The sequence below is a fragment of the Mastacembelus armatus genome, chromosome 9 (genome assembly GCF_900324485.2).
Source record: "Mastacembelus armatus chromosome 9, fMasArm1.2, whole genome shotgun sequence".
NCBI classification, from domain to species: Eukaryota; Metazoa; Chordata; class Actinopteri; order Synbranchiformes; family Mastacembelidae; genus Mastacembelus; species Mastacembelus armatus.
In genome coordinates this window covers 12,223,729-12,239,020 of record NC_046641.1, presented here as the reverse complement: position 1 = coordinate 12,239,020, position 15,292 = coordinate 12,223,729, and the positions used below count along the sequence as shown (strand labels likewise).

Genomic DNA, 15,292 nt, shown 5'->3' with positions numbered 1-15,292 from the left:
AGTGACATAAGGTGATAGCTCTGACAGTCAGCTGTCATTTGTTTTTGTTTGTTCCAGGAACTCCACTATCTCAGCCTCTGATCACGTGACTACTCCACCTCTCTACGGAAAGCCAGCGAGGCCAAACTGGACAAAGTTATGGTAAGACAACATTTATAAATGACTTAGAAACTATAATTATTGGCAAATAATTTACAAATGTCTTATAGATCAGGTCAAAAAATAATTGAAACTCGATGTGACCACTGAAAGAGGACTACAGAACATCTAAGATCCAAATCCTTTTCTAAATTCTTTATCAACATTACAGCTGATATATAATAATTGCTGCTGCTATTTGTGCAAACCTTAAAGTAGTGTAAATATAGAGAGAACAGCAAAGTAAATGTAACAGTACAAGTCATGTTTAAGTTAAGTCATGTTGTGAGCATGGCTGTGTGTTTCTATTCAGTAATAATGCAGTTAAAACAGATTAGTAATATTTTATATTTTCTAATAGGTCATCGGGTTTGCAGTTATAAATGTCGTAGTAGAACTTTAAAAAAGGGCCTTGTGTGTCTCAACTTTTCATTATCTATTAACAAGAGTTTGTCAGTTATAAATGTTATTAAGTCAAAGGTTCTACCATCAAGTCTGGATTTGTAAATGCTAATGGAATTTGGTCCAGATCTCCTGTATCCAAAATAAATGGCGCCTCACTTCCAGAAGGTATTCTGGCCCAACAGTAAGGTAAAGTGAGGGTGGAGGGGGTTGGGTGTGGACAGGTTACACGTGTTTGGATTTCAAGTCACGTTAGAGATGAATCTGATGTTGTTTTTGCCATATGCTTTATTTATACACATAATCTTACTGAGATCTCTCTTACAAGAGAAAGTAGAGCAAGTAGTACTTCAAAGTCCACAAAGGAATGAGTCTTTCATTAAAAAGCTATAACTTTATTTTCTTTATTGGTTCATTCCAGTAGCAAGGTGGTCCTGGAAACCAGAATTCTTCAGTTTAGCATTTGTAAAGAACCTTAACAACTAATCCATACTGTCAGTGTCATGGTTATTTGACTGAGGTACAGTAAACATGCAGGTAAGGTAACAAACTTAATAAAATTACATTTCGCATCATATAATTGGTAATAAATTGATCATGAATAACAAAAAAATTATAAGCTCAATGTTTCCCTTTAAAATGCATTCATTCCGTCTTTAACCAAACTAATGATCAAATGCTCTTGGCCTGCATTTATTCTACCACATAGAACACATTAAGGGCTGGTTCTTATTATCTGCAATTGACCAGACCAGCTTTCTTATATCATATACTAACCTCTAACGCATATACACCAGTCATGTATTTTATACACGGCTGATCCCTGACATTGTCAAATAAAGACAGAAATTTTTTTTGACTTTATGTCTCATAACATGGAGCCAGCATGTCATTAAACATGTTCCACAGTCAGTCACCCTCCTGAAATGCCTCAGCAAGTTATTTCCATCAAGGCAACTGAATCATGCTAGATAGGAAGAGAGACAGGACACACGACAAGGGAAAGCACTGAGTTAATGCATGTACACGTCTTTAAGTCCTAGTGCTATAGCAATGAAATAATGTTAATAAGGTTAGGGCATTATTAATAAACAATAATATAAACAAAATATGTGCAATCTGTTGATTACAGAACACATATTTTTGCAGAAAACCTGAAGACCATGATAACCATGTGTAGTGGTTTCTGTTCACATCTCTAGTGGTAAACTTCCAGCTCATGCAGACACCTTTTTCTCATCCATCCACCTGCTTCAATCTAGTCAAAACTATTGAAAGGTAAATATGTCTGCTGTGAACATGGTGAGGGACAGTTGAAAGCCATGTGTTTGCCAGAGGCTGGACAGACTGTTTGCTTTGTGTTTTTATGGTGGGTTATTGAAGGACTGGAGGGTGGAGTCATCTGTTCCTCTGTGTCCTGGCTGTGTAATGTATGTAAAGGAAGTTCTTCTTGTTTGTATGTGTGACTCAGTGTCTGGCTGAAGGCTTCAGGTGTGTGGTGAATGTATGCCTGACTCAGCGCCAAACTAAGGATCTCTGTCTTTTCCTTTTGGAAACGCAATTCTATGCCTCGACGCCGGGCCAACACCAGTTCCCTCTGGGCCACCTGCAGCTCCTCCCCGAGACACCCTGGTGACCTCTGCTCCCGTCCGAGCCAGTCCAGTGCCATGCTGCTGCGCATGTACTCATCAAGTCTTCGGTGAGAGTAATACGCAATCACACTCTGAGACACGAAAAAATAACAACAAAAGAAAAACAAACAATTTTCACTATGAAGAGGCAGGGATATTAATGCTTCATCAAAATTTGCTGACGAGATATCTTGGCAAAGTGTGCACCTGTCGAGAACACTGCCTTTCCCTCAGATCCTTCAGTGTCCCATTCCAGTGCAGCAACTGGAAAACTGTCATCATTTCCTATAGAGCAAAAAAGAGCGAAAACAGTGGGTGAAAAAAAAACAGTGAAAGTGGAGTAAAAATCCTGCGCAGATCCTTAAAAAGTGACCTATGTGAACTCAAACTCAAACACCTAAACTGTGGATGATTCGTTTGAAAACTTACTGTAAATCTGCACCAGGTAGATTTTACTGTGTTTATAAAATCCCGTCTGTCTGAACAGCTGCCACATGTTAAAAGCAGGTAACATTTGTGTTAAACAGAGAGCGTCTACACATTAACTAAAATTGACCTAAAGAAGCACAGATGGGGAATGTGACATGTTAGTGGTCTGGGGTTAAGGTCCATGTTGTTGAAGTGTGTATCTACCCTGTGCTACTTGTTGATTCTGCCTGACCACCAAACTATGTGTCACCTTCCTGTACTGAATAAATGTATGACTTATCCAAAGCACTCACAGCTGTATAAAGCAAGGCTGATGCAGTCTGTGCATGCTTTTGTATATGTGTGACTTAATCTCAGTATCTGTGTATGTACATTTGGAGGTGTATGTATTACTTGGAAGCGCTCCATCTTTTTGAGTTGTGCTTTTGCAGATGTGATAATGAACCCATTTCCTCCTAGTAATAACCCCCTGCCTGCAGACACATGTTTATTATACAAAGGTAGAAATATTAAGTGCTTCCTACCATGACTCCCTACCGGGGTCTGAGTGAGAATGAGAAGGAATGGGAATAAATAGGCAACAGACGGGTGTAATGATAACAATGGAGTGTGTCATTACCACCCAGTGGTTGTGATTTTTGTTGTGTACTTATGTAAAAGGATAATGCTTCAGGGGCCACAGTATCTAGGCTGTTATAGTGGAAGGAAACAGTTCACAAAGCTCAAATTCTTTAACAGATCATTTGCATGATTTTCTGCAAACAAAGTAGAATTCAGTTTTATGTTTTACCTGGAACTCTAGCATCGTCCTTCCCATATAGGAATGGAGAAGCAAACAGTAGGCTCCTATGCTGGTGCTTGAATCATATGCATCTTCGATTGTGACCTTCACAGAGACAATGGTGCAGGTCAGCAATGATGTTGAGACTAAACATTCTCCTTCTGTGTCATGCCTTACAAGGAGGTGTATCACTGTGTGTTTGCACTCGCTCACACTCACAGCACTCTCACTGGCTGCCTGCTGCAGACTCTGAGTGATGAACTGAGGGTTGATGCGTCGGCCGGGCAGCTCGTTCACAAGTGAGTTCATCAGAGCCACACGAGCTGCATCCCTCCGAGCCTCTGCCTGTGTGTCACACACCTGGGTATGAGGAGATGATGAACATGTAGGGTTAAAATCTCAAGACAAGCACAAAACGATACTGGCTAGATGTGAATCTCACTCATTTCAAACTGAAATTTCAGGTTCTGTTGATATTTGTGAGCCTAGTTGACTCACTCAAGTCTAGAAGTAGTTTCTGTAAATAGGCACTCTTAGTTACATCTTTCTTTACACTTCACTACTAGAGCTAATCATGGAATCATAACTCAGATCACCAATGAGATTAGGAGAAGGTTAGAAGCGTTCACAAATCACAGTCAAATGTCTGCTGTGAGCTGGGGGCTGCTGTCCGGTCTCACTGAGCCCACTGACAGATTTTATAGAACTAACATCAGTTTTAAATAACCTTAAATGTGTGTCTGACAGTATGTTTATTTAGCCCACGAGTGGCCTTCAAGTGTTACTCGTAAGCTCATACCTTTGAATGTGACTGTTGATATAATACAGATGTCACACATTCAAATGCTTTTAGTGCTAAAACATAAAATATACATATATTCTAATATAGATTATATAAAATAGACCTTAAAGTTACCATGTTCTCTAATATTTTATTATCAGGATAATCTCAAAAGGAAATTACAATACAACACATTTTGGTCACTTTTGGACACTCACCACATATTGTTGATATTTCCAACAGGTCATTAAAGATAACTTTGTACATTCTGAATCATTTTGGCAGTGTAGTCACGTTAAATCAACTGCTAAGTGCACAAACACACCTTAAAGTTGCCAAAGCAGCTTCCTCCAGGAAGGGTGACATAGCAGACATATGGGGGACCAAGGGAGGCTGCAGACTCATACAACAGCAGGCTCTCGGTCAGGCCGGCTGCGTCATCACCAGAACCATCTGATTCATGGGAAGGACCATTTAGCTGACTCTTCTGCTTCTCCTCCCAGAAGTTATGGAGCATGGCCACCACATTCACTGCATACATGGGGATGTCAAAATGACGACTGACAACGCTGAAAACACTCATGACCGTGACAGAAAGTAAATTGTGTCAATGTAAATTCATGCATTTATCTGATTTAGAGTCAAGATGTCATCAGTCTTCATAAAGCCTGTTATTAGAAGTGAAGTTTTTTTGTCTATCTCAGGGAAAACCTGTAACACCTAAATAAAAAATCTATCCGTCTATAAACCAGCATTCTCAGGCAGCATTTAAGTAGAATTATGATCTGAAGGGAAACACCCCATAAGTTACACAAATCAGCATTTTGTAACCACTGAGCTTCTGCTGAACCTGCAATAGTTTTTAATGTTTCCTGACTTTAACTTTGTAAAACAATTCACTGCAGCTCAGTAAAGATAGTTTGACTGACACTTGATGGAGACATACATTTCACAATACATAGTTTTTAGAAAAACATTGTTTTTATGTTTTGTATCACATTAATGTCAGATCATTGGTAACTGCAGCTGTAACAGTTTGATTCTGATACTTGCAATCAAAAGATGGGTCTATTTCCTGGTGAAACCAATAAAGAGTTTCTGACAAAATGTCTGAGTTACTCACAGTCTTTGGTGCTGGTGTCAGTCTCACTCTTCGACAGGCATAACATGATGCTCTCCTCAACTTTCACTTTACTCATTCTCATCCACTGTTTACGTCCACAGTCGTCCTAAACACGTTCAGTCCGCTTTTACCAGCTCCCACATGCTTCATCAAAACGGTCTATCAAAATGACCCACATGACCCTAGAAATGAGCACCCTCTACCCTTACTGCAGCTCAGGATGAGAACATTATCAAGAATAAACTTAAAACCTGAAAGCCCCTCCAATCTCCCTTTCTCCCCTCCTCCTCCTCTTTTCCTGTGTGAACATCTCACCAGGGTTTCTCTTTTGAAGCAGACCACCTTTGTCACCCTCGCTGCCAATTAGCTCAGAGGGCCCCTCGGTCTTTCTACACATGCACACAAACACACAGAGGTGCAGAGTAGGAATGCCGAGCCCCTCCCCTTGGGCTGTGCAGCTGGCTAATCCCTGAAGAGAGTTGGACAGCTAAAGATCTGCACAAACTTTCCAAATGAAACCACCAACAGCACAGTGTACCATTTTGATGAATAGCGAAATATAAGAAACTGTTCGGTTAATTACTAGACATGTTCTGTATATTACTAGATGCTTCTCTTCCATGTCAATACCCAGGATCATAGGGATAATTCTATGCAACATGTGTGTGGGGGTAGGATTCTTCTGACTTCACACACTAATTTGAGCCAACTTAGCCCAGGGTCTGAGCTCCATTCACCCTCTTCAATATGAATGGCTATTGTTCAAGTCTGAATTCATCAGCTCTGTGAAAGCCTCTTACGCATAAATAAACCAAATTCTAAGAAGCAGTTTCTTAGCTCCAAACGTTGCCGCTCAATTAGTTTTAACTTGCATGTTAAAAATAATATGTTGATATGTTCTGGACCATATATTTTACTAGATGATTATATCATTTTCTATTTTTTTTTTTAACGGCAGGGTGGAAGGACCGTAATTGTTAGAGACCTTTGAATAAATAAAAGCTCTCCACCAACTTGTATACATTGGATTTAAATACTCAGCCATGTTAGTCATTCTGTCAGCAGTATACTCACGGGGAGAATAAATCTGAGATCTCAATAACAGCAACTTTATATGGTACCATCTGTTGTACTAATTTTGGAAGCTGGGGTTATTTATGAGCATCAATTTAAAACAATCAGATCAAGTTGACAAGCAACAATTTTTAGCAAAGGGGTTGTTTCCTGTAAAAAGGGTGTTTGATTATTTTGAAAAGAACACACACTTCAGCAGTATTGTATAAATGATTTAATTGTCAATCATATGCTTCTCCTCAAACATTACGTAGTCCATATTTACATTAAAACATGACAGGTCACATCAGTTCAAACATGGTTTGTTATACTTGACTAAGGATATTTTCAAAGTTTTTGGGGTGCACTAGAAAAATTGTCATTTTTTTCCAATCACCCTCTGATTTTTTCATGATAGTAAGAAGAGCTGAGTTTAGACAAAGTAACAGATGGGCAATGGATGCATGCTGAAAGAAATCAGATTGACCTGAATCTCATCCATAACTGCAGTCCCATTTATCCCCAGAAGTAGGCGCTCTCCATACTAGACTTGATGTTACTTTGGTTCTCCCTCCTGGATTTGGTCACCAAGTTGGCCTCTCCCTTCTGCAGGCGTCTCCTCTGTGCTGCTTTCTGCTGTTTCGTGAGCTGACTCCGCACTTTCTGGCGGACCACTTCCTGCAGCACACACAGTAACAATGACAGCAAGTTACTCAAAATCAATGTACGTGCTCTGACTGCAATAGACACAACCCTATGTAGCCATGCTGTAGCCATGACAAGTCACCTGTCACACTCTCTCACAACCTGTAATACCATGGGAAAGCTTTCTGGCAACACCTAATGGACTTTCCAGTTTTTGTTCAAAACTGTTTACTGAGACTGCTACCACTATCTATTAATCCATTATCTATACTCGCTTATTCCTAACAAGGGTCACAGGGATCTGCTGGAGCCTATCCCAGCTCTCTTTGGGTGATAGGCAGGGGTACACCTGGACAGGTCACCAGTCCATCACAGGGCCACATAGAGACAAACAACCTCACACACTCACACTCACTCCTATGGGCAAGTTAGAGTCACTAATCAACCTGACATACATGTTTTTGGACTGTGGGAGGAAACCACAGTACCTGGAGAAAACGCACACAAGCACAGGGAGAACATGCAAACTCCACACAGAAAGGCAGCTGATGGGTTGCGAACCCATGGCCTTCTTGCTGCTGCTGCAACTACTGTAGCCCAAATAGTCACTGTGTCCAATGATCAAGTCAGTCTTTAGTGTCCCTTCCTCTCACCTTGACCCTTGTATTACACACTAAAGTGCAGACAGCTGTGTTTTTCTTACTGGTGGTATGGTAGAGCAGCTCCCTATGCTGCCCATTGTAGCCTCACTGTCTGTTCTCCTCCTCCTGTGTTCTGCCATGTGTAAAAGACTGTCTGAGTCCCTGCAGGAGAAGACACGTAGAAAAAAATATTGGTTACTATTATGCCACATTTACAACAAACCACAAAAATGTTGTATAATTTCTATCCTTCTATTGTGTTTACCTAAAAGGTTTGAACTCTTTATTGGAGGCAGAAAGGTCTGCCAACTCTGGACAGTCATCCTCTGCTTCCATCAACTCTTCCTCTAAGTCCTTCTCTTTGTCTTCATCACTTCCAGCTGTAGGTGCTGTCTCAGCCTCTTCCTTTTCTTCCCAGGTTTCACTCTTTTTCCTGTCCTCATCTTGTACCTCTGAATGTGTGTCGCTAACTTTCAGACCCTCCAGTTCCAGTATTGCATGTTTGTATTCTTCCATGTCAACACTCTCATCCTCTCTTTCCGTTTTCTTGTCAGCTGCCTCTTCGTCATCGTCATCAGGTCCTGCTGGGTGTAGCAATGTGCCATCTCTCTCTAGATCTTTGGTGAAGCCACTAGCTGAGACTTCTACGTCGAGAGAATAAGACCGCCTGTAGGGATATACAATAAGAGATTATGTAACAACTGCTTTTGTCTCAAAGATTAGTCATATTTTAAATGCAATTTTTCTTAGTGTGTTAAAAACCTGGCATAAAAAGTATTTAACTTTAGCTGATCAAAAATTAAACTAAAAGAATAATATAACAAATTGCAGACGTAAATAAAATGAAGCAGCTCAATGTGATGAAACTAAATTAAAACCTATTTCCACTTACAAAATATACTGCAAATATCCAAGACAATTTCTTTTCTTCCTGTTTTATGGCAACTAAGAAGTTAATATGACCAGTTACCTGATGTCTTTAAAAGTAGGAAAGAGCTCGCTCTCATAATTGAATCGTTTTGCGAAGAAATCTCTGATACATTTGACGTCTCTGTCAAAATACCTACAAATTAAGGTTGAAGAAGTGAACAACATGGACATCTTTTGATATTTTATGAACTATTCTTCCATTTTTAATGTTATGGCAGAGACACCAACCATTCAGCATTAGGATGTGAGGTGGACACCATTTGAGGGAAGTCGATCATAGTTATGTGGTCCTGGTCGTCCAACATGAGGTTGAACTCGTTAAAGTCTCCATGAATCAGGCCGTGATTGGCCAGTTTGACTATGAGCTCCATGAACTCGTTGTATAGGGCTGGGGGATCCTGAAGTTCATGCACCTGACACCTGAAAGTGAGTGGCAATACAGATATAAGCAACAGGTAGTACAAAGAGTGTACTATGTAATACTTAAAGCAGGAAAGAAAGATGGGTTGTTTACATACAGTGGATATCCATTGATGAGCTCCATCACTACAGCATGTCTGTTATAATCCACAGGTTTGGGAACAGGAAAGCCTCGATCATACAGTGCCTGGGAGGAGTAAAGAGATGAATCACAAGATGCAACATTGAAACAACATTGTGTTCAGGCACTGCATCACACAAATCCAGCTTTGTGTGGTGCAATGCCTGATCGCAATGTTGTTTTCTCACATAAATATGATATATGCTACTGTATATAGAAACATCAGCTATTGTGTTGGATTTGGTCCTTTACCTTCATGTAAGCAAACTCCTTCATGGCTGACAGGCGAGAAAGGTAGAGCCAGGACATGTTTTTCCTGTGCTTGTGGTAATCTCTTTTGTTCTTTAGGTTCCTGAAGGATGTACGACCCAGTCTGTGAAGCTTAAGAGCGTACTGCTCCCCATTTGGACTTGCAACAATATATATATCTATAGGAGGAGAAGAAAACGAAATACATTGAACTTAGAAATGGAACCATGGATATGGAAGGGTAACATTGTTATATACACCTTCTCATCTCAGGACTCATTAAAACTGCTGTCTTGTTCCAGTTAATTCCTTTTGGAAGAAAGGTTACATGGTCCTTTCACTTTATGATCATAGTTGTATTATAAATATATAGTATAAATATTATAATTATACATTTTATGTAATTGATATCAATAAAAATGCATTACACTAATGATTAGAAACAAATCGCCACAGTCAAAGAATGTGAATTTGTGGAAGTACACACAAATATTTACATATTTTTTCTTACCTGACTCTTTACCCACTCCCATCTGGTTACCAACTGAAACGATCACTTCTCTGGAGCACAAAGTCTTCAGTGCAAGGTAGTCATATCCTCCAAAGTTCAACCTGTAGCCTTGCACAGCTGGAATCAACAGAGCAACACCACACAAAATAATGATGTACATGTATTGTCTCAGGACTGTGAGTCAACGTTTGTAATGCTGTGTGTTCTCTTACTCTTGGTGCGTTCATAGACTACAAGTTTGTGCTTGACAAGCTCTCTGAGGATCTTGTTGCAACCACCATGTTTCAGGCTAGCAATAGAGGACAGAAGACTCACTGGAACTATTTCATGATTCTTCATCCCCATCTCAACCTGTTTGAGGGAAGATTCACAGGAAGAAAAAGAATATGTCACAACTGAACTGATTGCATGACTTTCTCTACAAAGTGCCAAAAAAACCCCCAGAATTTTCTAAAGCCCTTTATGTCTCGTTGTGACTGACAAACACTGACAATGTAGAGAGCATTCACTAACACCAGAATTGATTAAATAAGTGATCTCTTAAGTGGCAGTATGACCAAGATTATAGTGACTTTTACCTACATATAAGGATGTAAGTATTATTTTAAAATTCACTTGTAAAAATGGCAAAACAGTAAAGACGCTTTTGGTTCAATTGTTGAGTGAAACTAGATTCAAAAACTGAAGACACTTTGCAACTAAAATTTTGACCATTGAAACGTATGAACAGTGAATGCCTCCACCTGGTCTAGGTACGTAATAATTCAATAATAATAATGACTGTCAGCACAACAATCGTACCTGACATGTAAACAAACGATATAAAGTTAATATTTTACAGCGAAGTGTTTATACTTTGTTGCTTTAGCAACACTAGCATTGACTTGCCCACTGCAATAGTGAAATATCTTCAAGCACCTGTTTGACACAACCTTACCGATATTTAAAACACACCTGACGCACGCACTGTGACGTTACGTCACCGAGAGCTAACAACTTAACGAAAAACCGACAACGTTAGCTTAGCACACGCTAACTCTGCCACCGGTACATCACTTATTTAACGTTATTTCAATCCGCTTCTTACCGCCGTGAGGACTCGGAAGTCGTCTCGAGATAAATATCTCAACACCACGACATTCAGCTTCCCCATATTTTCAAATGGCGCACAGTTTCGTTTATAAAATGTTAATATCAATGTTTATTCGACTAGTGTCCGCATTTTCAGTAAACACACGTGCAAGGCGGAAGTTTACTAAACGGAAGACACGTCATTTCAGATTTACACAGAGTCACGTGGGCCTGCATGACGGCCGAGCTCTGTCTAAGTTTAATAATAAATAAATGAATTTAATAAACACACTGAATTTACGATCGATTCTCCGGCGCTTGTTACAGATGTCACAAGATAATTGGTTATGTTAAAAATGTGGATTTCTATTCCCAAACTAGTCTTCTTTTGTAAATTGTAATGGGTAACTAATGAAAGAAATATAATATTTTGTTCTTACTGAGTCGTTTAAACTATTAATATAATTTTATGAAGCATTTTAGATGATTTAGCTAAATAGACAATACTGTTGGCAAGCTATACAATTGTTTTTTAAGTTACAGTCTGGTGAAATATTAATATTTTTCTCATTCACATATGAATTTCATCCATCCATCATCTATACCCACTTATCCTTATTTAGGGTCACAGGGATCTGCTGGAGCCTATCCCAGCTCTCTTTGGGTGAAAGGCAGGGGTACACCCTGGACAGGTCACCTGTCCATCACTGGGCCACACATACTATATATACTATAGACAGTGTATGGTGAATCGGGAGGGTTGGGCAATTTTAACAATTTTAAACAAATCTGTATACAACTGAAAACCACAAAAAAATTACTTAGAGCTGCATCTGCCAATTGCACCATCTTTGCAAAGATCTGGAAACGTATAACTTGTATAACATGTTGTCAGTCAAGTCCTGTCAGTTTTCTAATCACACTGCAGAGAAATGAGCAGTCACGTGGCTCACTGTCCTTTCTCCCCAGTGCTACTCCATGTCTGTCTTTTCACTTTATCTTTTGGAAACTTTCATACAAAAAGTTCATCAGAAAAACACAGACATCTTGTTTCAGTAGCTTACCTTTCCATTCAGACACATAGGTTCTGATATGTGATTGTTCCCACCCATTATTAATGTATGTCCACAACGTAGCCTGCTATCTCTTTTCCATGCATTACCTCTGCCATGCTGTAATAGCGTGTTGCCCATGAGATGCTGTTTTGTTCAGGAGCTATTAAAGAATGGCCACAGGATCTTGTTCCATTCTTCTTGTTCCCATCTCTTTAGCTTTGGCACCTGGTTTAATTTTAGATTTAGTCTTTTAATAAAAATCTATATAATCCATCTTTTAGCATGCATTTAATCATTTTGCGATTTGTTTTTTTTTGTTTTTTGCCCAGTTGTAGTCAAAAAATGTGATGATATCTTAGTCTAGTTTTCATTAGTGACATTTTAGTCTCATTTTCCCCTGCATTTTTAATATACAAGCATTTTAAGGCCACAACTGTCACCATTTTTGTTGTGTACAGTTACCATGTTTACAGGTGTTGTGAAGCGTTGCATTGGATGACAATGATACAGGTGTAGTTTATTATTGAACGACTAGAGGAAGATTTGCCAATATGGAAAATATAAACTCTTTTTGATTGTGAGACAAACACCATCTCTGCTAGTGGCATGAAACATGACAGGTGTGCATTGTTGGCTGTAGGGGTTGTGCAATATGTGTCTTTATTGCCACCAGTCAATAGAACCTTTACACAGGACATTAACAGGCGTAAATAAAAATTTTATGTAGCTAGATGGATACAAAAAGGCATGGAGAGTGCAAGAGTAATACAAATATTTGGTGTGTGGACAACTCAATATGTTCCATAAACTACTATTGTGAATGTGTTGGATGTTATTTATTCAGTGGTTGATAGCTCTCGTCTGTTTCACTGTCTTGTAATCATGTTAGATCAGTGCTGTGAGTCCAAGATGAGTTTTCCCACAGGAACAATAAAATACACCATGTTGTATAATGTAAAAAATATAATTCAAGTGATGCTTTAGGAAGCAACAGTTATCCCAGTGAAATTCAAGGATCAGGTGTTAAAGACAGGTTTACTGACAGGTTTCTGTTGCCATAGCAGCGGGATTCTGAGCATTCCTATGGCCAGGTAGAGTCTAAACAGAGCATGAGTGTGTACTCAGGACTGTCCATTGACAGACGCCGCTCTGTTCAGCTCCCAGCACACACAACTCTCCACTTCCACAGGCTGTGTTGACTCAGTTAAATTCCTCCACTGGTTTATTTAACATTCTGCGGTTGAGCAAGTGCCTGCGTCCAGCCATGCTCTGTGCTCACATACAAAGTATAAATTAAGCAGGGTTCTTTTTGTACATCCTTTTAGTGATAATGCTGTGGACCCCAGATTGAATTGTCTTTGGCTTTATAAGTAATTAAGTTATTCAAAGACATTGGAAGTTTATTACCCAAGACAAAGTGTGCAGCGAGTAAGAAAATGAGCTCTGTGTGAGTCACTGAGCATGGGCCTCAACAGTTTTCCAGCAGCCATTCACACCCTCTGCACTGCATCATGTCTGTTTCATGATCCGCTATGCATATGACCACTCTGTGTTACTATGGTGTGCTAAGTGCATTAACAACTCCAGCAGGTGTATCCTGGGTAGTAAAATAAACACTCATACTTCATTTTATACACAAGTAGTTAACTAAACAGTGAGATATTACTATACCACCACCACCACCATAAACTATGACCTTTAAATTGACCATAGCTTCTACAAAAGTTACATATTTGAAACTTTTGTAAGTTAGTGTGTACGACTGTGCTACTTCTGTAAAATGTATCAGGCCATACAGATACCTGCCCCACTTTATAACATGAAATGTAAAATAATACTGGTGACAGGATTCATCCAAATGATTCTGCTCTTTGCTTTCACAAAGGAGAATATGTCATACTGTTGAATACAACCATTTAAAACTCAGCATATTTCAACGTTACAGTTTAGAAACACACTAGGAAGAATGTATGATGCATTAATTAATTAAATGCAGAAAATATTAAATTCTTCATTTTGAAGCTAGATGGCACTGTGACACAGGAGGATATCTGAAGCTGCTGAGGTTCTGTTTTTTGTCACATAGACCTTTGTTGTCTGCTTTAAGTCAAGTGTTGAAACAGAATGATTTTCCTCATGCATGTGCACCTGGACTTTTGTTTGAACTGGATAGTCTTTGGGATATTAGGCAGACATAGGGAGAGAGTCAAACCTAGGATAACAGGATAAATGTAAGAGCTTGTGTTAACATTGTTAACTCTACAATGTTAACTGAATCCCTGGATTTGTTATTCACCATGTTACCCAGTCCCACATTGTCAAAAACACATAGATGTTATTCAGCTGCATATTTTAAGCATCACAACATGGTTAGGAATTCTCCTGCTGACTCTCATCATGATGAGGATATAATTTAATTTATCTTTATAATAAATGCAAGCAATTTGGCAAACCACACTTGGACATGGAGACCATGCTTTTAAAGGTACATAACCATAATGGAAAGAATGAAAATCAGTTTCCACTCTGCAGATGTTTTTAGAATTATTTTGATTCTTAATAAAGTACTTGTTAAGCAAGTCATTCTTCATCCGGTGAGGACAATATGCATGTTTTCATATCTTTTCCTATTCATCCTGTTTTGTTTGCTGTGTACCTTCTCATCCAGTGCTGAAGGCAAATAGAAGCAAATGATAACACTTGACTGACATCAGCAATAATAGACCAGCTCTGATTTTGATTAGATTATCATATCATCCTATAATCCAATTTCTTATAAGAATGTGGTTAATATTTTGCTGCTACAATAGCATGATATTTGAACAGTGTAGAGGTCTAGGTAGAACTCTGTAGAGATATGATTGAGTGAACTGATGTGTTTTCAGCTGATAAAACTTTTTTTTCTCCTCTGGTTCTCTGCAGCTACAGATTGAAAATCTTGGGGCAGAATTTCTGGTTAAACTGCCTATGACAGACAGGCACAGTCATCTGTTTCACCCAGTCTGGACAGTAACACACAAGCAAAGATCAGAGTAACTGATGGTGTGTTAATCGAGCCAGGCCGGAAGCACAGAGGGAGAGTGTGGACCCGCCTGTGTGTGGAATTATCTGGAACATGGTGGAACGGCAATTCCTGCGTGCGTGTGCACATTAGCACATACATACACACCCTCACCAACCCAGTGAGATACTGTCTTCTTTGATGATGTGTGTAATGTAACTTTTTTCCATGCTTCAACAAAGCAGCCCTTTTTTCATTCTTAGTACCATCTCATCCTTTTCCCCAGTCTCGGTTTGCAGAATTTAACACA

The 15,292-nt window shown here is 39.2% G+C and overlaps 2 protein-coding genes and 1 long non-coding RNA gene across 3 annotated transcripts; 1 reads left to right on the top strand and 2 right to left on the bottom strand.

Moving 5' to 3' along the window:
• Positions 1 to 2: 2 nt before the first annotated feature.
• Positions 3 to 5,081, top strand: LOC113139534 (uncharacterized). Its single transcript, XR_003296553.1, has 3 exons — positions 3 to 141; positions 2,132 to 2,239; positions 4,666 to 5,081. It is a non-coding gene; the product is annotated as an uncharacterized LOC113139534 (long non-coding RNA).
• Positions 920 to 5,367, bottom strand: LOC113139514 (protein limb expression 1-like). The gene is made up of 6 exons (XM_026322817.2): positions 5,286 to 5,367; positions 4,488 to 4,693; positions 3,601 to 3,741; positions 3,391 to 3,486; positions 2,379 to 2,456; positions 920 to 2,263 (listed from the first exon to the last, which is right to left on the bottom strand). The coding sequence occupies exons 1-6, from the start codon at positions 5,365 to 5,367 to the stop codon at positions 1,799 to 1,801; spliced, it is 1,068 nt and encodes a 355-aa protein (XP_026178602.1). The 3' UTR covers positions 920 to 1,798.
• Positions 5,368 to 6,558: 1,191 nt separating this feature from the next.
• On the bottom strand, positions 6,559 to 11,106 carry riok2 (RIO kinase 2 (yeast)). Its single transcript, XM_026322791.1, has 10 exons — positions 10,943 to 11,106; positions 10,068 to 10,206; positions 9,856 to 9,972; positions 9,348 to 9,523; positions 9,073 to 9,161; positions 8,783 to 8,974; positions 8,595 to 8,687; positions 7,890 to 8,291; positions 7,687 to 7,786; positions 6,559 to 7,016 (listed from the first exon to the last, which is right to left on the bottom strand). The coding sequence occupies exons 1-10, from the start codon at positions 11,006 to 11,008 to the stop codon at positions 6,855 to 6,857; spliced, it is 1,536 nt and encodes a 511-aa protein (XP_026178576.1). The 5' UTR covers positions 11,009 to 11,106; the 3' UTR covers positions 6,559 to 6,854.
• Between the last annotated feature and the right edge of the window lie 4,186 nt (positions 11,107 to 15,292).

Excerpts from the sequence above, each read along its gene's own strand:
- LOC113139514 (XM_026322817.2), bottom strand. The coding sequence starts at position 5,367 with ATGAGAATGAGTAAAGTGAAAGTTGAGGAGAGCATCATGTTATGCCTG. Across the intron at positions 3,487-3,600 it reads AGGCAGCCAGTGAGAGTGCT|GTCACAATCGAAGATGCATA; the intron begins GTGAGTGTGAGC and ends GTCTCTGTGAAG. Across the intron at positions 2,457-3,390 it reads GGACGATGCTAGAGTTCCAG|GAAATGATGACAGTTTTCCA; the intron begins GTAAAACATAAA and ends TTTGCTCTATAG.
- riok2 (XM_026322791.1), bottom strand. The coding sequence starts at position 11,008 with ATGGGGAAGCTGAATGTCGTGGTGTTGAGATATTTATCTCGAGACGAC. Across the intron at positions 8,292-8,594 it reads CCTACTTTTAAAGACATCAG|GCGGTCTTATTCTCTCGACG; the intron begins GTAACTGGTCAT and ends ATATCCCTACAG. Across the intron at positions 7,017-7,686 it reads GCTGCTCTACCATACCACCA|GAAGTGGTCCGCCAGAAAGT; the intron begins GTAAGAAAAACA and ends TGTGTGCTGCAG.